General features: G+C 37.3%; 1 protein-coding gene across 1 annotated transcript in view; it reads right to left on the bottom strand.

The window, feature by feature from the left end:
• Positions 1-23,241: 23,241 nt before the first annotated feature.
• LOC124402813 (ephrin type-B receptor 1-B) overlaps positions 23,242-24,000 on the bottom strand; it is a 320,170-nt gene continuing 319,411 nt past the window's right edge. Inside the window, exon 16 of the mRNA XM_046876081.1 lies at positions 23,242-23,837. Coding sequence (XP_046732037.1) covers positions 23,729-23,837 — 109 coding nt within the window. The 3' untranslated portion in view covers positions 23,242-23,728. The remainder of the gene's footprint in view (positions 23,838-24,000) is intronic.

Here is a 24,000-nt window from a genome sequence, read left to right as displayed (position 1 = left end):
TGTACTTTAACAGATGTCTTAATTCTTTCCATCCTTCATTCAGTCACTCCCTGGATATGTGGAATTGTCAGGATTTTCTACTTTTAAGAACATTTCTTTGAAGCTGGGCACAGAACACTCCATCCATAGCACTAGCATTAGCCGCTAGACACTTGCTGATTAGCGGCTAATGCTAGCTCTATGGATTCTTTATCATTTTCATGCATGCACCAAAAAAAATTATATTTTGGGTACTGAGTGAGTAGCCACAGTGATCCTGCGCTAACTCTAGTTTTGTTTTCATACCCATATAATATTATGGCATTAGGTGTCTGACATCATGCAGGCGGAAGTAGGGATTCTTTAATGGGATGTGTTTTGCAATAAAGCTAAAAAAAACAAAACATTATTAAATATAAAAATGTTTGAAATATAATTTTTTTTTACTGGTCTCCAGATTTCAGCTCCAATGTAAATCCAATGGATTTCACAGCCCACCTCATACATTTAGTTAATACTTTGGATAATTCTGTACATTCAGAAACCAAAGATGATGCATGTAGTTACACATATTAACAAGTAAATGCATTAAATGTGTTGGGATTATGACTTATGTCACTGGAATATGTTTCCCATAAGCTACAGAACCTTCATCATTGTCACATGACTGTCTGAGCATTAAGCCTAATTAAAACTCATCGTTTACTGTACTCTTTCTTTTTTTACTTCCATTAATGTAGTAGTTGTAGGAATTGTACATTTCAGGTAATAGTTTTTGTTTCCTTGTCTGTGTTATGACAGAACAAGAGATCAATAGATGCATGCTTGACCAGGAGGGGCATCTCCAGGAGAGCCTGAGGCAGTTTAACTAGTTTGATGCACTGCTGGACCAAATCAAGGCCTGATGTCAGATGTCACATAAAGGAATGGTTTGGGGAAGGGACCTGCCCCACTTTGGAAGTTGATGTGCTTTCGTGCCCGGCTGAGGACTTCACTCTTCTCTCTACTTTGTTGAGGAAGTTACTCTTTTTCCCTAGTCTGTCAAGGATGTCACGCTACCTTGCTGCAACAGAAAGGATGCCAATACAGATCCCGGCCTTAGAGTGGGTGTCACTATATCTCTCTGCTTCATTTTGACCGTCACTATGCCTCACTGCTCAACTTAGAATGTTGGTTTCCATCCTACTCGGCTCAATCCTGCTCCTCCTACATGCAGTGCAGTGTACTTTGCTCCCCCTGTAGCTGTTGGTGGATTCTAGCTTTGAATTTGTAAAGAAAGTCGCTCACCCCTCAGGCTCCACCATGAACTTTGTTGTCCCTGCAAGCTTTGCATAAGCTGTTTCATGTTTCATGTTCTGCCTCATTCACTAATGAGATTGCTCTGCCTCATTGCCTCAAGAAGGATGTTGTGTCTCCTGCCAGCTCCATGATGGGAAGCATTATAGTGGACGTCTACAAATTAGGATGCTCTCTGGATACTCAGCAATCCATTGATTTAGTGTTTTTTTTTCATGTCATTTAATATGTTTTGGACTATACGTAATAGACACTTGCATCCCTCTTTACCCCTTTTTAAAGGACAGTAAAATACTAGTAAGCAAAATACTTACTAGGACGTGTACATAAATTCAACCAATACATGCCAAAATATTAAACTTTTATTGGTCCTAAAAAAACTTTTTTTTTTTGATCAGTTAAAAAACAATCATTAAACAAATGAAGTAATTTAGTATGAAATACCTTTTCCTTTCCACTTCAAAGTCAAAGCTTTTTTTTCTTACAGAAATAAGAGTGATTGTTTCATTCAATGTTGCTAAGTTTCAAATAGTGGATGAATAGTTTTATGATGTTCTGAACACAAATATTAATCTAGAGTTGAATTTGACATTAAACATTTTAACCATGATCATGATTGTACACAGTATATAAGTAAATGGTGGCACAGGAGGTCTCAGGAGTGCATTGGTCAATTCTTGTTAATTTTCTGAATAATGGTTTGCTTTCAAGACTATTAAAAGTTAAAATATTGCCGTTTAGGACTTGGCACATTTTTTTATTAATCAATTTATAAATTGCCCAGAAGTGTACATAAAAAATACAGCTTAAAGACAATTTGAATTTACTTATATCATCTAGTCCACCCCAAGCTACAGAAAGCTGTGTGACCCTTATAATCCTCCAACAATTTCCAACAAGAGAAAAACATTCTGATTTTAGCAAATCTTTTTGTTGTATTGTATCTTGAGGAGAGTATTTTCAATATAGCCCTGAAAACCTTTTTGTTGTATTGTTTGGGTTGGTCTATCTGTCTAAATGCTTAATAAAAATAGAACTGCCAGATCATTCTGTACTAATGCCAAAAAAATAAATAGAGGCTTAGTAGAAGAGCTCCTCTCACGTGATCCAGTGCCACCTAATGAAACCAGGTATGTTGAATATTGTTCCAATGCTTCTCAGTGTGTAATTGCTGTTGTTTTGACAGGTGACAGTTGCATTTGTTGGACAGGATGGACAGGCGATGGAGAGACGGAGATCTCAAATAGCAACAGCAGGAGCAGTGAGTGAAGCTTTGGGTGATATGTCGCTGCAGGGTGATATCTCCCCTTCTGGCTGCTTTTATTAGTCACACTTCCTCTCTGTTAAACTAAAAATACAGTTAAACCCAACCCACAGCACAAGTTAAAGAGAAAGAAGCCATTTACTGTTGATGAAATTCAGAAAGTTCAAGACAGATGGGGAGAGAGCAGAGGTGGGAAGTACATTAACTTTGTTACTGTACTTAAGTATATTTTGTTATCAGTTCTTTAATTCACTTTTTTTTCAAACGTTTTAATTCCACTCTACATTTTTACATAAACATCTGTAGTTTCTACTTCTTAAATTTTCAAAACAGGCTCGTTTTTTATTTAAATTTTATAAAATTCTATTTGATTTCATTGATTTTATTACTTTTGTTTTAATCCATTTGGTGAAATGTCAATATTTTTCGCCCATCAACTTATTTCCTGTCATTGTAAAGCCTTTCTAAACTACCACTGGAGTATAAATTCCAGGTTATCACACACCACAGATGTAGACTAGTTTAGGAAGCAATAATGAGCAAGGCAGAAGGCAATAAGTAGTATAGTTAACATGGATGAGAGAGAGTCAGCGATGTAAAAATGACTAAGTAAAGAGACATTCCTGATCACCTGGTCATCATCGTTTCTCTGCTTGTGCTCTATACAGGTAGTCGTCGACTTACGACCACGATTGGGACCGATATATATATATATATATATATATATATATATATATATATATATATATATATATATATATATATATATATATATATATATAATGTATAACTGCACTAATTTTATTAATACACGCACAAATATAAATAATTATAAAAGAGTTAAAATTAAAATATTCAACACAACACACATTTATTCATGATGTCCTTTCTTTACTCAGATAAAATTTTAATCAGTAACCATTTGTTTTACTGTTGTGCAAAGTCTTAAATCAGCAACAAAATCTTCCATCATGTGCACATTCGGCATTGAATCCTCTGAGGTCGACAAACGCACCGACGCGTTATGTGGCATTTGTTCCTCATTATGCCAAAATAAACATAAATTACTCTGTCTTTTTTGATCGTACATTTGATGAATAATAACTAAACGCTGAAATAAAGAAAACAGACAGGGGGCGCTCTCTGCCGTCTTTCTTTACAGACACATAAATAAAACAACCTGAATCTCAGTGAATACTTGCATCAGAGACACAATAATCAATAGAAAGCTTGAAATGTCTTTTAAATAAACAAATTCACATCAAATCTTCTATGATTATGTATAAACGTTAGAATAGGTCAAGTTTCTCCGGTATCACCTCATTGCTGTGTGGAAACATAGCAAAGGTTCTATTTGGTGTGCTGTTGATTTACGTAATTTAAAACACATATATGCTTTTCATACAACAGAGTTATTGTGTTATATAACCAGCTGGAAGGGATGGATACTCCCAAAATGTCCCAAAACTTTACTGTTATGTTAGCAGTTCACAGCTGTAAACGCAGCAAAATGCACTTCATTTATATAAAATCCAAATCAAGATCCAAAATTAATAAACTGGCACATGTAAGTCAGTTACAAATGAGAAAACTCAGTGCACACATGCACATGCTTGTTCACACATGCATATGTAGCTACACTCCACACAGGCTGTAACCAAAATTTTGGATCATACCTAAAACTTTGGATGTGTGAGAAGGCAACACTGCCTATTAGACTATGTATTTTCATTATTGTATAAAAATGTAATTTACATCCATTTGGTGCGTGTAGCCTTGAATGTTAAAATGTTGTACTGCTGGCTCTAAATCTTCATCAGAAAAATCATTCATCCAAAAAAAATGTCTACAGTCTGTAGAATCCTGTATAATAAGGGTGTAGCACAATGCCACTATCTGTATCTGCATCCATTTAGTGCTGCAAATGTTTATATTTGGATTTGGATTTAAACCAAAAATTTAATTCAAAGTAAAATAAAAATCATAATTTGTTTTCCCTCACTTAATTCTTTAATTTAATTTAATTTAATTTCTCAATTAATTTATAAAAACATTTAATGGATTTATTACTTATTTAATTATCATTTAATTATGAATTATTATTAGATTATCAATATTTAGGATGATTCTTTATATATTTATTTATCTATTCAGCCCAAATATTATTTTAGAAATTTACATCAGGCTCTTTGCTTAAAAGTTTAAGCAAGTAAACTTAGTTTAAAAAAAAAAGCAGTAACTGTCAACTAAATTGTGCAAATATTCAAAAAGAGAGAAACTTGCACATTTCTAACATCACTACAGTACCGCATTACACACTGCAGGCTCTGCATTTGCAGCTGCAGCAGTATTCTCTTTTATTTTCACCCCCAAAATCTTCGACTGTATTTAAGTTCATTTAGTACAGTCATTCATCCAGAATAACTTACAAAAATGAGAGCCATTACTAGAACCTTCTGCTCCCTGTGGTATTACAATACATAAAAGTCGTTTGCGGTTACTGCAGAGCTCCAATTAAGCCTAGAAAGAAACAGAGAAAATGGTGCTGCGTAGCAAATTCGATTAGATATTGTGAGATGGGGTATAAAAAAAGTACTTTCTTAGTTGAAATACTGTACCTGCAAATGCTTTCAACTGCTAAATCTGTAATGCCATTTGGGTTGTTAGCTGTCTCTCTGATAAAAAAGACATGCCTAAAGAAATTTCCAGACTGTCATTTCTGAGTACATGAAAAATCCAACTGATTATGCCCACCTGACATTTAAAACAGATCAGCGACATTAAGCAAATTTCAGAGGTCCAATATACATTCATCATCCACCCTCTTTTTCCAGGCAAAGCCAGTCGGTATCTATATCTGCACTGGTATAAGTCGTTTAAGGGATTTGGGGAATAAAGAGAGGAAGATGGGATTTAAATGTTGTCATAATTTTCATACAGTTGTGTGCACATCAGTATAAAAACAGACTAGTTTACTATCAAGTGCTCAAGGTGTCACCTTGCCTCATGGTCTTCTGATACTTCAGTCTTTTTAATTCTGGTTAACATGTATTCCAAATTCAAAAAATATAATTGAAACAAAAAAAAAATTTAAATCTGGGCCTTTTTCATTAAAAAAAGAAAAAAGGAATTTTTAAATGTTTAAAAGTAAAACATTCAATATATGGGATATTTCTTTTTTTTTAATTCTGCACTATATCTTAAATATAGGTACATTTGTAATACTGACCACATTGACAGCTTTGTGTAAAATGTCTATGGAAGATTTTAATTTTTATTTTAAGACAAAACAAGCAAATTAATCCATTCTTAGCAGATTATGTGGAAAATAGTTAGATTCACTATATGGACAAAACTATTGGGATATCTAACCTTTCCAGCCATATGTGGTTCTTCTATAAATCGCCACCACAAAGTTGGAGGCACAAACTTGTATAAAATGACTTTGGAAGCACTAAACATAATTTGGAGACCCAAACATAATTTAGTATAACAATACACCCTCTGCACACATAGTGTTCCATGAAGATATGGTTTACATGGGTTGAACTGGAACACATTAATTGGCCTGCTATTGAGCGTAACATCAGACCTTCGGCAAAACATTAGAATGCTGACTGCACCGCAGGCCTCCTCACATTACATCTGTACCTGCTGTTACAAACGCTGTTGTGGCTTCAGAATGACACTTTTACGTCTTTCCAGAAGAGTGGAGGTTTCTTTCACCTTAACTTCCACAGGAACTAAATGTGGAATGGGAAGTTCAGGAAACACTCAAACCTTGTTGTCAGGTGCCTACAAATCTTTGTCCATATAGTGTATACAAAGAATATAGTTATTACAGTTATTATATAAGGTCATATGAACAGCTCTACAGATCTAAATATGTAAGATAATGTTCTTCCTCTTCTTTATCCTCCTGTTTCTTCTTCGCTTCAGTGCAAAAGCAGTACTTTGCAGAAACTAATTAGCTGAAAGTACGATGAACTTGTGCTTTCAGAACTTTCGTGGGAAAATATTCCATCGATTTTTTTTTCCCCCCACAGTAGGAATCAAAAGCGGGGCCCGATTCTGTGTGCACTCAGTCAGGGGATTAGAAACAGCAGGGGGGAACAGCAGTAGGGTGCCCTCCCAATCCTAACAGAAAACTTCAGACTCTGTGTTGTTCATCATGATTGACCTTTTCCATCTGACATTGTTAGATGTTCCTAAACTGCTCAACCTAGCAAGGGCTGTCTGTTAAAATGAAAATCAATGCAAAAAAAAAACATTTTAATTGGAGCATTGATACCCAACATATGCCAGAATACTTAAAGATTTATGTTTAACATTGTGTTTAGTTTTACTTCAAGGTTGGTTGTTTTAAGTAACAGAGGGATGTCCATTTTATTTGTGTCTATTTCTGTGTAGTTTAATATGATCCACCCTAGTAGGCTGCAACAAATCAGTGGTGTCCCAAACACCAGAACCAGTGGAGACTCAAGCTGAAATAATATTAGCTATTTTTCACCTTTAGGATAAGTAACAGCCTTAACAGCTATTTAAAGGAATGGACTTTAGCTTAGAGGAAAAAAGAAATCAAACTTGTAATTAAAATTATAACAAAAAAAAAACAAACACAAAGGACACACCCCTATAGCTTTTAGGCTAATCCTAGCATCATATAATATGCAAGTTTTCAACAGATCCCTTTAAAGGAAATAAATGAGTTTATTAAAAAATGTTATATATAACCTGAGCGTCAATGGATTTATAATGCAGTAGATTTGGCTTCTTTACTTTAAACCTCTTCATTTAAATTGTTGTTCTAATTTCCATTTGGTTTCCAAATTTAAAGCTTTCAACTATAGTAGCACTAGTGGGTCCTATCCACAATAGATACCCAAATATGAGGGAAAGATAAAAGTATAAAGAAGGCAGATAATAAGAGAGCAAAAGGTGAAAAGCAGCGCAAACACACTAACAAAACAGGCATGAGAGACAAAAAAGGTGAAAACGACAAACCTCCTAAAATATACTGTAAAGACATCAGGGGATTTTTTTCCACAATATAACATTGGATTTTTATAATAAATGCATATAGCATCAAGCTTAAATAAGCTTACGTTATTTGGATTTTCTCTGCATAAATGACTAATTACCCTTCACACTGTGACCACACAGTTTGGTTTCTCAGGATAATTAACCGTAAAGTAAAATAAAACGATTCAGCTGAAATTTGCAGGCATTTGGCAGCATGTGAAGCTGCTTTACTGTATCACAGCAGTAGTGTGTATTGTTCCATAGCCACAAAGTAAAAGCAGATATTTCTGATATTTTATATTTGCATGAATGGCAAAAGTATATAATATAAGGTATACTCAAGAACTATTACTATTGCAAACTATAGTATTTCACAAAAGTGTGTACACCCTTTAAACTTCAGCAACCATTTTAGTACATCTCTAAAGGGACAATACTTTAGAAATAAAACTTGATAACTGTGATAACAGCTATACTATTAATTCATGTTCATGTTTGACAGTCCATGTCCGTGACCATGTCTGCTTGAAAGGACCATACAAATATGTGTATCTTGTATTAGAGCAGTTAAAATGTGGTTCTTTGTGTACAATTTTCTCATATTGTCCACTGGATGTTCAACATGGCACCTCATGGCAAAGAACTCTCTGAGGATTTGTGAATTAGAATTGTTGCTCTCCACAAATATGTCCCAGGCTATAAGAAGATTGTTAACACCCTAAAACTGAGTTACAGTACATTGTGCATTTATCCCTGATGAGCAGCCATGGTGACTGTGGCAAGGAAAAACTCCTTTAGCTGTTATGAGGAAGAAACTTTGAGAGGAACCAGACTCAAAAGGGGAACCCATCCTCATTTGGTTGACATCAAGAGTTTGATCATAAATCTTTCAACAATACAGAAAACTGGAGAGTGAGAACTAACATGAGTACTGGAGTATAAGAATATAAGTAATGTTCTTTCTACAGTCTTACACAGTCTTTATGTTTATAAAACTAGGAGCTGCTGAGCTCAACATTTGTGATCATCACAGATCCAGCACCAGCGTCTCCATGCCAGAGCCTTTAAACACTCCAGGAGGTCCAATGTCAAAACTCCACACATGTAGAGGGATCCAATTGGCACTGGTACTCACTTTTGCGAGATACTATATGTTAAGTAACAATTGTACATGATTTTAGCACTGCTTGAAATAGGGCAATTATATTAAACAGTATATATTAGACAATATGGTGTTGTGCACAATACACAGTATTACACAATATGGTATAATATTATATATATATATGGATTATGAACACTTGGATTATCTACACTTAACTTTCATCCCATGTGAAACGCTATTGGCAAAAGGTTTGAGGCACTTTGTTGCTCGAATGAATTTGTGTGCTGCAGCATTGAATTTTATTTCTTTACTAAAATGAAGGAGAACAATCCTGTACCAGCGTGACACTGCTCCTGCTCATTAGGACCTGGCTTGCGTTGACTGGTGTAGAGGAACTTGAATCGCCTGCACAGAGCCCTGACCTCAACCCAACTGAACACCTTAAGGATTACCTCGAATGCCAATTGTGCCCCAGATCTCCTCACTAGATGTTAGTGCTTGACCTTATTGTTGCTCCTGTGGTTTGAATGTGTGCTTGTGACAAACACCCACAAAACTGGCAATGGCAGCTTAATGGGTACAGCACTGGACTACTGATCAGAAGATTGGTGGTTTAAGATCAAGCACTACCAAGCTACCTCTCTTAACCTTATCTGTTCCATGCATGCTGTGTAATGGTTGACCCTGGCATGACCCAACTTCCTAACAAGATGGGATATTAGAAGAAAATAAATTCCTTGTGCTGTAATGAATACATTACAAATAAAGGCTTTTTCTTATTTTATTTTTCCTTCAAGCCTTCCCAGAAGAGTGCATGTTATTATAAGAGCATGAATGGACTAAATCTAGAATTGGAAGATCACAAAACACATATAATGTTCCGGTGTTCATAAGCATTTGGCCACATAATGTAGAGTATTTGAAACAATTATGAATAGTGGGTGTTGATTGTGGGATCAGAAAGCTGTTAACCTTCTTCTGTCACTCTCTAATCACTTACTTTCTCAATGACAAATGACAGTCCTCACCATGCCAACTACAGCTATATTCCCCTGGAGAAAACAATAACACCGTGACCAAAGGGGCAGACTGCCATGCGCTCTCACTGGCTCACCCAATCTGTTTCCCTTTACCACTCAGTCTTTCTCCATCTCAGCTCTAAATTACACAAAGGCCCTGCAGGTACCTACATCTCCTCTGAAACAATTATTTTCTACCTCACAGAAGATTGCTTTGGTAATTATATGTATCATTTTTAAATTTGATCTTGAACTACTCCATGGGCTGCAGCCTCATGAGAACAAGGTTTATGGCATTTTGCCCCTTACACTGAAACATTTTTACTTTGCATATAAATTTGCATTCATAAAATGTTGCATACATAACAAGTGTCAAAGACAGATAGCTTTAAACAAAAACAAAAGTTAGCAAAACAGGTGCATCATGGAACAAAGAAGTCCTAAAAACATTTATTTTCTTTTATATGACCAGCATGTGTCAGGATTGTGATTGTGATTTTTATTCCACTGATTTGGCTTTGTTTCTTTGTCTCTTTGTTGTGTCATTGGTGATTTCATTGAGATTATTTTGTACTTGTCCTCCTTTTTAGATATTATCTGCACTTGCGTTTCATTATAATGCACCACGATGTCCATTTTTATTATTTGCTTGAGCGGAAAACAGCATGAGGTGAGGAAAAAGGACCTTAAACATTAAGCAATGGTATAAATAAAAATGTATAGGTTGACAAGTAACATGGATGTACATAGAGAAGTATATGTTATTAATGTAATAATAATAATGATTATAATTATAATAATGATGATGAAAATATTACTGCCCCTCCTCCTACTACTACTACTAATAATACTAATGTTTTCTTTATACCAATATGTATTATTATTATTATTATTATTATTATTATTATTATTATTATTATTATTATTACTATTATTATTATTATTATAAATACATCGTAAAATAAAAAAAAAAAGGTCTATTGTGTAAAGCAGTAGGAGGGTTGCATAAAAGAGAAAACAAAAAGAAATAAATACAGTAAAAAACTGTGTGAAAGCTTTGTGTAAAGTAGAAAATTGCAGTGGGGGGAAGCACAGTACAGTAACAAATTAGAAAACATAAGTAAATGGCAAAAACCTTAGATACACCAGCAGAGCGATTAATTGCTGTTTATTGTTTATTGTTGTTTATTACATGCTCTTATGATTTTTTATTTTTTGTGTTCATAGTTTAGTGGCGGTAGTCCTAAAAGAAAAACGTTTCCTGTTTGAAATGTAAAGCAATCAAAAATCCAATAATATAGCTAATAATGTTAGCAATATGTCCAGTCAACTACTGTATATATCAACTATGTTGTTTTAATAGTCTGCTGATCTGGAAGCTTCTTTTGGTGTAGCGCATCAAAGATCAATGAACAACTACAGATTCTGTACTGACTAAGATTGCAAAGGCTAGTAAGGATGAACAGATCCATTCTGGGGTTTAGATACTTTCAGTACTGGTGTTGTTACTTTTGTTACAACAAAGAGTAAGTGTGCTCAGCCACACCTTCACTACCACAACCATTATTGTCAATATTGGTAACGATACTTTTTCATTATTGTTTATTAGTAATGCATGATGAGTTTTACCTATGCCTTGTCACACCCAATCTACTCTACCTTAACCTTTTGCGTGTTAAGGTTTTTGGTATAAGACCAGAGGAAGAAAAAGCAGAATAGCCCTAAGTAAAGAAAAGTGTGTTTAGAGTTGACAAATAAATAAAGCACTTGCTTACTTAGAATTTTTTGTCTCAATGAGTTTTTCTCCACAAGCTCACATTCCGGGATTTTACAATGTATCGGATCAAAAAGAAAAAAGTATAAGGGCCCAGTCATAGATGAGTGGATCCGAGCATCTCGAAAACAGCAGATCTTGTAAGGTTTTCCCCAGAAAGCATTGGTTAACACCTCCACAAGTGGTCCAAGCAAGGACAACCAGTAAAGCAGTGATACAGTTATGGGATGCTGAGGTCTATTGAAGCAGTACAAGAGGATCCTGGTTTTAATGTTATGACTGATCAGCACAATTTGAAATATGATACTGTATTTTTGGTTAGTCTGACAAAAAAATGTTTAGTTGACATTATAGCTATTGCTATAGATTATTTTAGTAATCGAGTACTCTACCTAGTATTCCAACGATTAATCGAGTAATCGAATAAGAAGTATTTTTTCTTTATTAAAGTATTATACTAAATACACAAGTGAAAAAAATACTGGTCTCTTAAAATTAAAATCTTTTTCTTCTGACTGCTCCCATTAGGGGTCACCACAGCGGCATCACCATACTATTCTGTCCTTTACATCCTCCTCTTTCAAACCAACTACCTGCATGTTTTCCCTCAACACATCTGTAATGCTCCACCTTGGTCTTCCTCTTTTCCTCTTTCATGATGGCTCCATTCTTAGCATTCCCCTATCAATATACCCCATGTCGCTCCTCTACACATGAACAAACCATCTCAATCAGGCTTCTCTCACTTTGTCCCCACATTGTCCTACATGAGCTGTCACTGAGCTGTTCTCTCCAGCATGTACCTCCACCTCTCCAGGCTCTTCTCATCCTGCTATCATCTGCAAACATCATAGTCCATGGAGACTCCTGTCTGAACTCATCTGTCAACCTTTCACCATTGCAAATAGAACGGGCTTAGAGTCGATCCTTGATGCAGTCCAACCTCCACCTTAAGCCAGTCTGTTGTTCCTACTGCACACTTTACTGCTGTCACACTGTCCTCATGCATGTCCTGCACCACTCTCACATACTTCTCTGACACACCAGACTTCCTCATACAATACCACAACTCCTCTCTCGGCACCCTGTCATACGCTCTCTCTAAATACACAAATACACAATGCAACTCCTTCTCAAAGCAAACTATGCATCTGTAGTGCTCTTCCTCGACATGAAACCATACTGTTGCTCACAGATGGTCACCTCTTTTCTCAGCCTGGCATCCACTATTCTTTCCCATAACTTCATAGTGTGACTGATCAACTTAATTTCCCCGTTGTTACTGCAGGTCTGCACATCTCCCTAATTCTTAAAAACCGGTACCAGCACACTCCTTCTCCATTTCTCAGGAATGACCTCACCTTCACAATTATGTTAACAATCTGGTTAAAAACTCCACTGTCATCTCTCCTAAACATCTCCATGCTTCTACTGGTATGTCATCTGGTCTTACCGACTTTCCACTCTTTATCTTCCTAATCGCTGTTCTTACTTCCTCCTTACTAATCCTATCCACTTCCTGCTTCACCATCTCTACATCATCCACCCTTCCCTTTCTCTCATTTTTCTCATTCATCAGTTGCTCAAAATACTCCCTCCACCTTCTCAACACACTCTCCTCACTACTCAACCAATTTCCATCTGCATCCTTTATTGTATGTAGTAAGTATTTACCACTGTCATTTTCATCCTTTTAGCAAAATCTACCATCATCTGCCCTTACACATTCCTCTCCTTAAGGCCATACCCACCCATCACCTCCTCATTACCTCTGTTCCCTTCACCAACATGGCCATTAAAGTCTGCCCCAATCACCAATCTTTCTTTCCTAGGTTTACTTCATCTCTCTCACTCCAGAATTTTTTTTTTCTCCTCTGTCTCACAACCCACTTGTGGAGCATAAACACTGATGATATTTATCATCACCCCTTCAACTTCCAGATTCATGTTCAGAAACTCTCTTCACCTCAACTGCACTATTACTAAACTCCTCCTTCTGAATCATGCCTACACTATTTTTCTATCCATCCACACCACGATAGAACTGTTTAAACCTACCTCCAATATTCCTGGTCTTACTCCATTTCCACTTGGTCTCCTGAACACACATGATATCTACCTTTCTCCTCTCCAACATATCAGCTAACTCTCTCCCTTTACCAGTTATAGTACCAACATTTAAAGTACCTACCCTAACCGCTACTCTCCTACAATTCTCCTTTTCCTGCTGTCTCTGTAGATGTCTTCCTCCTTTCCTGCTCCTCCTTTGGCCAACAGTAGCCCACTTTCCACCGGTACCCTTTGGCTAACAATATCTGTGATGGTCATTGGTAACCCGGGCCTCGACCAATCCGATATGAAAATGTGATTCATGATCAGCATGTTTGATTTGACACATGGTTTTACTCTGGATGCCCTCCTAATGCAACCCTTCCCATTTATCCAGGCTTGGGACTGGCACTAAGAGTGCACTGGCTTGTGCAACCCTAATTGCTGGGTTAAGATTGGTCTCTCAAGTAATGTGTTTTATTCTTGTTTACTTGTAATGTGTAAAGAATTTACATTTTATTGCTAAAATTGCATACAAAAATATCATTAGCATTAGTTTGCCATATTTCATCAAAATGCAAATGCAAATATATAAACAACAATTCATTAGGACAAATATAAAATTTCAGATTACTATAAAAAATGTAAACGCACTGTACAGTGATTTCGATATGTGGTAATTTGAAATGATCCCAAATTTTTAAAACTTTGTCACTTTCCTTTTTTTTCTCTGGCAATTCCAAGTTTGTTTCCTGTAATTCTAACTTTTTTCTCGCAATTAAGACTTTATTTCTTGTAAACTTCCAACCTTTAACCATGTTGCCAGCCTGAAGTTTGGAGCTGTTGGTGTATGAACAATGCCTCCTCTGCTTCATCTGTCTTGTTTCGTGTCCACCAGTGCTGATTGTTAGACAGAGTTCTATCAAGGGATCGGAGGCTTAGTTTGACAATGCGATTCTACTGATTGTAGCTCATTTAATTTTTATTGTGTAAAGTTTTCTGGCACTATGGGTGACGCTGCCCGATTGACAAAAAAAAAGGCGGAATGGTGATAAAAATGTTGGAATTAGGCGAACTTTTTTATACGTGGTAGAACCATATGAATATTCTCCTCGCTCCTGTTTTCTTCCCGTTTCTCTATTTTTATGCATCGTCTTCTGTGTTTACCTGTCCAGAGCACTCCAGAGTTTAGCGGGTGGTGTGACAGTATAATGGTCTGTGGGGAAATGCAATGCTTTGTGTGTACTTAAATGGACTAAATGAAGCAACTAGGCAAATTATTTGACTTGATTTTTGTATTTGAATTATTCAAGTGACTCGAGGAATTGTTTCAGCCCTAGTTGACATCATGACTAGTTGACATGCTTTCCATATATTATTAATTTGTATGATCTCATATATCACTCAATTCAACTCGTCAAATTCCTTAACTGAGAAAAAATTCCTCCAGTGTTAAGTGTCAAACTGTGCCCATTTCACAGTGCTTTTGCCAGGGCTTCTAAATCCCTAACAGCAATCACCCACTGAATAAGAATTGAATTGATTTTGGAAGCCAGTGCGATAGGGTGCTCTATGACTGGCTATTGACAGAGCGGGGGGAACGAAAAGACAAGTTTACACCAAAATAGCAGAGAAACTAAAACAGCTTGATCAGAATTTGACTGCAGAGATATTGAGCAGAGCACCGTATTTACTTTAGCCCAAGAGCACTGAGTAGATAAGGACTCATGTGCTTGGACACATGTTCTGAATTGCTAAATAATACAACATTGGACAAGTCAATTTCTCTTTTATTTTCTCTCTATCCATCTCCAACTGTCTGCATTTCTGTAGTTTATGCATCATTCTGGTTTGGCTGTACGGCAGGAAATATATTGTCGACTGCATTCTTTCCCTTGTTTCTCTCTCTCTCTCTCTCTCTCTCTTTTCCCACCTCATTCCCTCTCTGGGGGCGGCATGCTGAGAAGCAATCTTCTTCAGCAGGTGATTGCTTGGTGAATATTTATAAAGAGAGCAGACAGAGTAGAAAGATGGAAAAGAGAGAGAGAGAGAGAGAGAGAGAGAGAGAGAGAGAGAGAGAGAGAGAATGATCGCCTCACACCATTTACAACTTCAGGTATTTTTCTGCCAAATAAAGACTCCAATTTTTCTCAGCTAAATTCAGGAAAAATGAAAAGCGTTTGAAACATGGCAAGATGCACTTGTGCTTTAAGGACATTTATCCATTTGAACTGTTCTGGAAGCCTTTTTATACATTTCCTGCCAGACCCGTGAGGATGTACTCTGTTCAGTTTAATTATATCCCTTAAGATAACACATCAATTAAAGCAGAGAGTTTTGCAGCACCAGCCATGTGCTGAATTACCCCAATAAATAGCCATTAAACATGCATAATTGACAATTAGTGCAATAGCGGGGGTAAGATTATGGCATTTTCGTGACCTGGCATTGATTTCTCCCATTAGCAATGCTGGCGTGAAAAATGACCTGTCACGATGCATAAAAACGGCCATGGTTCCGGATAATAGAATTAAAGAAGAAACAGTAGAAGAAGAATGAAAGTTATGCATGCCCACAATGGATGCCCTGAGAATGCAGTAGGAGTGTGAAGGAGAATTTTTTAAGACACTTTTTTTCCCTCACATAATGATTGACCCTGCTTTCACATGCATATGCAAAATTTGGTCTTTTTTTTAATCGAACCCTGGGGTGTTTTATTTATTTATTTATTTTACCTCAGCTTGGTTCATTTAGGTATCTGTGAAACACAGCATTTGCACAAACTATAAATAAAATGTCTGAGCAAAACTGACTCAGTCTCTCTAAGTCTAATGTGAATTGATTACAGTGTGAAAGTTATCTGACTCTAAATCAGCCAAAATACAGGAAATGAACCTAACATCGTCATGTATTTTCGGGTTGCAGTCAGCATTTTTTATTTATTTATGTGAGCTGATATAAAAAGCATACACTAATCCAAAATAATTCAATGGATGGAGCTGTGAGAAAAAAAAACGTGGACATATGCAAAAACATTATAAAATAATTGTATATATAATTCTATAATTATTGATTTAATGCTGGCTCTTTGTTCTCTGTGTTCAAGGTGGTTTTTTTTTTTTTTCTTTTAAATTCATGCCATCTGCAAGGAAATTAAACCAAACAAAACAAAAGCAAGCTATTAATTTCACTTTGTTCCAAATAAAAAAAAAAATAGATTAATAGATTCAAAAGCACGCAGTGATGTTGGAACAGCTACACTCTATGCACATACAGATAAAAGGCTCTTACATTTTTCCACTGAGCCATAATCTCCTGATTTAAGATCATGCTGTACTGTTATTACTTTATAATGCACTTTGAAAGCAACCTCTATACAATGACAATGCTCATTGTTCAGTGACAACGTGCTGCTTTGCACAAAAAGAGGATTTATATATATATATATATATATATATATATATATATATATATATATATATATATATATATATATATATATATATATATATATACAGATAAACGAAGGTTCCCTGGTGGTCTAGTGGTTAGGATGCTGTGCTCTCACCGCTGCGCCCCGGGTTCGATCCAACCCCAGCCACTCTTAGTGCCGGTCCCAAGCCCAGATAAATGGGGAGGGTTGCATTAGGAAGGGCATCCAGCATAAAAATATGTGCCAAATCAAACATGCGGATGGTCCACTGTGGCGACCCCTAATGGGCGAAGCCGAAAGAAAGTTTATTTGAATATACAGTGGAACCCGCTTATCTCGACAACCCTATTAAGTCGACGTTTTTGAAGTGGAACCGCCAAATTCTCGCTTTGTCTTAGCATTTTTTATCGGTTATGTCGATTCTTTTATGTTGCCGAACCCTGATATCTCGAGCACAAGGGGGGAAAAATTTGCCATTTAACGTCGGTTATCTCGGTGCAGCCGCAGAAGAACTCACGGAAGTGGCGGAAAAATCAAGGCTTACAGCTGCTACAGGTGTTGTATTGTATACTGGTGAATCTCTGCTGTTAGTTAGTGCACATATGCCTTTTGTTGTTAAATGTTATGCGATGAACGGGAGGCGAAATCTGCGCTTGGCGGCGCGGAACATGGGATGAGCAGCAAAAGCATAAAATGAACACCAGCAGGATCGGGGAGAATCCGCGTTGCGCTTTGGAAGAAAAGAGCAGCCGTTGAGAGAGTGCCGGTGTGGAAGTTTAAATAGGAGCTGGTGATGATGCTAAACGAGCACCATATGTGCGCGATTGAAGCCGGGAGCTTCAGAGAAAGCGGCCGAGAAAGCACCTGACACGCTGAAGGGGGCCGAAGGGGGCGTGGCAGGTGGATTCCTGACAGATAAACATGTATTGTATGTATTTTTATAGCATGCCTTCATCAAACAAATTGCGGCAACGCTGTTGTGTAAAAAAAACCTTGAAAAACACGTGCATGCACATTCTCATTTATTAACGCACATCATGTACATAAAGAAATTTCAAGCACGTTAATATATTGCCGCCATTTTGATTTTCGTTTATCTCGATCATCGGTTATCTCGATGCTTTTTGGCGACCCCCTAGGACATCGACATAACCGGGTTCCACTGTATATGCAAAATGACAAGTGTGATGCTTTTAAGGAAATGAAGAATGTGATTGTTAAGATAAAGCTTACATTTTCTTCAATTAATGTGAGATGTGTTGATTATTGTAGAAATATTTATTGTAGAATATTTATATACTTTATATGTTCTTTGCTTGTCTGGCATAAGGTTGTGCAGCTTTTTTTGTTTCTTGAAAGTACATTAAAAGAACGGGAAAAAAAATCAGCAAATGGATCAAAAGAGCAGCAGATGGTTCAGTTAGAACATTGTACACTGACTACATTGAGTAAGACGCATTATTTTTACTCATTGATCCACATAACTAATCACAAATATGTCAAACACATCTCAATTTGATTTAATTAATTCCTGACATACAGACAAATGTTTTTGGACCAGCTTGTGCAATTTTTTTTATTTTTTACTGAAATTACTGAACATTATGTCCGCAGGATTGTGGGAGTAAAGCAGATGGTAGGTGCAAATGTTATGTACTGTAGGTGTATTACATTTTAAAGTAAGGCCATGTTAAAACTTACTTTTGCACCCCTGGAACATGGTGGTTTTTGTACTGTATGAACACTTTATTTTTTAGTATGAACTGTTTGTGAACAGCCTTGCCAATATCTGCCCTGAGAAGGTTATGAGCCCTTTTCAGTGTCTGCTCAGATTTAGTCTACTTGTTTGTTCTTTGGCATTGAGAATTTCCTATTTTGATATTGAACTGAGACTGCCTTCTTCTGCAATAAACCTCTTGTGAACATGGATCCTCACTCTCTATTTGAGTCTGATCTGTTACACTGGCAATGCTGCACTCTTATATTAACTTTGCCTTTCCTGGTTGATAGCTGTCACACAGTAGGGGAACTCTAGGTCATTTTCAGTGACCGAAATGGAAGGGGAAATAAAAAAAGTAATAAAAATAAACAAATATTCCTTGGGTTTGTGATTTCAGAAACATAAAGACAAAATAGCAGTATTTAGACGTTCTCGTCATAAGTGTCTTACAATTGAGGTAGAATCTGGAGAGCATTTTGTGGCGTAAGATTATTAACCTGAAATCCAATCATTGAAAACTTCTCAAGTCACCCAAAATGACTAAGCCAGACATTTTCCATCCCAGTATAGATATTACTTCGACCGGACATAACATTATGACCAGTGACTTGATTATCTCTTCATCATGGCACCTGTTAGTGGGTGGTATATATTAGGCAGCAAGTGAACAATTTGTCCTCAAATCTGATATGTCAGAAGCAGGAAAAATGGGCAAGCATAAGGATTTATATAAGTTTGTCAAGGACCATATTGTGATAGAATAGATGACTGGGTCAGAGCATCTCCAAAACTGCAGCTTTTGTGGGATGTTTCCAGTCTGCAACCCACAAGATCTCTCAAAAGTGGTCCAAGGAAGGAACAGTGGTGAACCGGCGACAGGGTCATGGGCAGCCAAGGCTTACTGATGCACGTGAGGAGCAAACGTTGGCCCGAGTGGTCCGATCTAACAAACGAGCTCCTGTAACTCAAATTCCTGAAGAAGTTAATTATGTAAATGCTCATGTGTGTGTGGTTCAGGACAGTTTTGACAGCAAAAGAGGGACCAACGCAATATCCGGGAGTGGGTTACCCGTGATGGCATTTCACAGCAAAATATACTTTCCAAAATAACTGTTGATTAAATAAATAAAATTCTGATATCAGGGTCAATTCCTATTATTACCCTGCTCTATTGAGTATGTGGTATTTGACACAGCTAATATCTCTCTCTCTCTCTCTCTCTCTCTCTGATTCTGCAATTCATTTATCAACACATACACTACCTACTGCTGAGATACACACTATCCCACACAACCCCTTTTTTTTATTTGACACAATGACAAATTGGTTTCATTCTCAAAGCTCATTCACCTCTTGCCTCCTGAAATAAATATACAACAAGATAAAGAAACATTGTTCCTTTTAAATAGAAACCATGAACATAACACATTCACAGTGTGAGTTCTGGACTACCAAGATCTTTATTGAGTGCGTTTTTAGTACAATATTTCTCAGAAAGTTACAGTTACAAACTCTGACATACTCATTACAATAAACAGGTTTTAAATATACAGAGACACAAAGCAGGAAATGAGGAGCATTTCCCTTAAATCTATATATACATAAACGTGGGAACAAGTGTCCATGCCATGCTTCTAGTGTCCACGTCCTCCCTCTCTCTCCCGCTCTCTCTCTCGCACTCTCTCTCTCTCTCTCTCTCTGTCTCTTTCTCTCACACACACACTTGTATTTTTCTTTTACTTTCTTACAGTATAGGTGCACCAGGACACTCTGTCCTCTGTTTCAATCTCATGCACACACACCTGCACACACACCTACACACATAGGCGCACACACAGCCTCACACCCAGACATTAAATTCTATTCTCCTGTATGTGCCCATGTGTGTAAGCTGTGCACGTGAACACAGACGTGACATGCCTTGCTCTGCTGTTGGCACACTGAAAAAGAAAGCACTGGTATAATTCTGCCAAAACTGCACAAAAGTTATTGTGTGTGTGTGTGTGTGTGTGTGTGTGTGTGTGTGTGTGTGTGTGTGTGTGTGTGTGCACATTTCAAGCTAAGAGTGATAACTTTAGAATAAAAGCAGAAAATCCTAGTGTAACACACATCCACGTTCGCTTGGACATGAATCCATTGGCAGGACATGAGGATAAATCTCCCCGAGGAGAAATTCAGCATTGCCAACTTTTTTTTCATTTTGTGTTTCTTCTTTGGTAGAATAAAGGGAAAAAGATTGGAATTAAATATGATATTAGCAAAAACAACAAAAAAAAAAACAACAACAAAAAAACTATTTTATGTCTATGAATTGTAAAAACAGACCTAAAGGGACATTCTGGCAAAAATCTAAATCATATCTCATATCTCTTTCATTTTTAACTTTTGCAATTTCCCCTGTATTCCTATGTATTTAAGCCAGAATGCCTCTTAACATTTACATAACAAAATATCACTGATTGCTTTTTAGATTACCACCTGACTGTTATTGATGATTCTGTTCCTGCACTATTTATACAGCCATCAAAACATTGGTCCATTTATGCATCCATTTGCATCCTTTCCCCACTTCCCTTTCAATGATTTTTGCCAAGTTTGTAACAACAGTGTAACAAAGGTCTACAACATGAGTGTGATGGTCAGATATAGTCAAATATTTGGCTATATGGTGTGCCATCTATCTTTCTTCATTCACCACATATCCACATATTATTTCCACCCTAACTTACACCTGCACCCTCATTTATACATACAGCCTTTTATGAAATTATCCATTCATCCATCCATCCATTCATCCAGCCATCCATCCACCCATCCATCCTTTTATTCATCCACTAATTATTCTCTCCCTCTCTCACAGCAGCATATTGCAAGTCCCTGCTCACCAGACAGGCAACAATGTCCCATCCTTGTCTAACATCTCAGCTGCAAATGCATTCCTGCTCTGCTTTACTGCACTGAAAATGAAAGAGGAAAAAGAAAATAAAGGAAAGGTGATCTCTAAATACACATGCACTGATTGCTTAGACACAGAACTATAAAAGCTCTCTTTGTGTTTTCATAACCCTCACTGCTGCTAATATTGTTCACGGGAAGAAGAAAATAGAGGGAGGCCTAAAATAAGTGTAGAGACAATGGGAGGAAAAGAGGGAAAGCATTTGCTTTCAGCAAACACACTCGCACCCTGAATCGTTTGCTCATTAACTTCTAAACTAGGATAATGCTGCCTTCAGCATCTTAAGCCTGCAGAATGTGACAATCCTCCCCATACCCCCATTAATGGGTATACAAGATCTTGCTACTTTTATATGGCTAACCGTGGCAACCACAGAAGAGAAAGCACAAAGTATGTGTGTGTGTGTGTGTGTGTGTGTGTGTGTGTGTGTGTGTGTTCTCAATTATCACTTTAGGAGAATGTGTCCATTGATGGTGCACTGAGCATCTGTTAGCAAAGGTTTTGCAGATGTACAGCCTTGCCACAGATGACCAGTCACTCTTTGCACCAGACTGATGTCAGAGATCTTGTGCACTAGGTTCATCAATGCTACCTAAACACATATGGTATTTCATGCCCTACACATTAACCGTCTGTTTGAGTGTATATGTGTGTGTGTGTGTGTGTGTGTGTGTGTGTGTGTCTGTGTGTGTGTGTGTGTGTGTGTGTGTGTGACAGAGAGAGAGAGAGAGAGCGAGAGAGACTCTGATCATCTTAGCACTAGCAGACTATATGCTGATCAGTTCATTGTACATGTAAACACTTTGATTAGCGACTTTTGAAGACCCTGTTTTGAAGACGAACAGCAGTACAGCATATTTAACAGTGCAATTACACTAACATGGACGTACCAGAGAGTTTAGGTAGCAAGCGCGCTCACACACACACTCACACACACCCACCTATCCATCCACACCCACAACCCTACGCACACACACACACACACACACACACACACACACACACACACACACACACACACACACACACACACACACTGCTGTCCTTAGACCACTTCAACAAAAACAAACAAGAGAAACCCAGAAAAGCTTATAAAGAAAATAAGAAAAAACAAAGAAGTAGGAAGAGGAAGAAGAAGAAGAAGAAGAAGAAGAAGAAGAAGGACAGAAAAAACTGTACAGTTAAGTGTTATTTAGCATGGAAACTTCTACAATATACAGCGTCCAGTCTGGTAGCCTGAATATTTCATATGCTTTACCCTACAACTTGTTTATACACAATTAAATCACAATTTCTACTGTGTTCGGCTCGGCGACAGCCACAAATCTTCGAAGATCGTCCTTTTGGGCTCCGTTTCATTTCCCCAGGTTTATTACATTTAAATTCCATTTTCCTGGGAGTCTACCATGAGTCCGGATTTATCCAGGCAATGCACACTGTGCCCAAAAACACAAGCAGGAGAAAATAATACACATATGTATCTGTTGCAAAGCACCTTCAATATGAAGGTTTACTCCAGAGATATATTCCTATTTATTTTAAAGATATACACACACACACAGGCCGTTCGAGACGTCCTTTGGCAAAGCCAGCTGTCAGGTAGTGATGCTGGGAAGCAGAGGACTACGAGGTATAGCTGTATTTTGTTTCAATAAAAAAGAAAAGAAATATATAACAGCAACCGAAAAAAGGAAGTATATTTTTTTCTTTGTAGTAGATCCTCAGTTGAGCCCACAGATTAAAAATCTTTGAGAAAAAGAAAAAAATCAGCCTGATGATCCGTGAGGGAAACTAAAGGAAAAGAAAGGAAAAACTGTATAAAAATGTCCTTTGTATTTGAAACGGATGGAGTGTTTCTGCTTTTATAATAATGGCTGAATGGGATTTCTTTATGTACAGCCAGAGACAGACAGATGGACAGACAGACAGGTATCCCTGTTTTGTTTTTCTCTTTACAGACACACTGATCTGGAGTGTGTATCAGCACACAGCATGTCTCTTTATCAGATCAGGATGATCGTCTCGACCCTGGCGCGCTCCGACGTGCCAGTGCTCACCCGCTCCTGCACACTGAGCAGGATGCCTGGCCCGTCGACTGGCGCCTGCTGTAGTCATGCCAGAGCTGTTGGAGACTGGCACTGGCTCATCTGCATGGTCTGCACGTTGCTCAGGATCTTCTTCTGGTGGCCGGACAGAGTCACACCTATCCTCAACAAGTCTCTGTCAGAAAACAAATGCGAGACATCTATGTTAATGCAGGGTCTGTTTGTATTTGATTATATATAAGTATTTATATGCATTCATATTATTACAGTAACACTGGCTTTATACTGTATATATGATGTTGTTTTTCATTTCCTGCTGATTTCATACATTGTACACT

Source organism: Silurus meridionalis, chromosome 20 (assembly GCF_014805685.1).
Source record: "Silurus meridionalis isolate SWU-2019-XX chromosome 20, ASM1480568v1, whole genome shotgun sequence".
Lineage (NCBI taxonomy): Eukaryota > Metazoa > Chordata > Actinopteri > Siluriformes > Siluridae > Silurus > Silurus meridionalis.
Note: the sequence above shows the minus strand (reverse complement) of the source record. Positions and strands in the feature narration are given on the sequence as shown.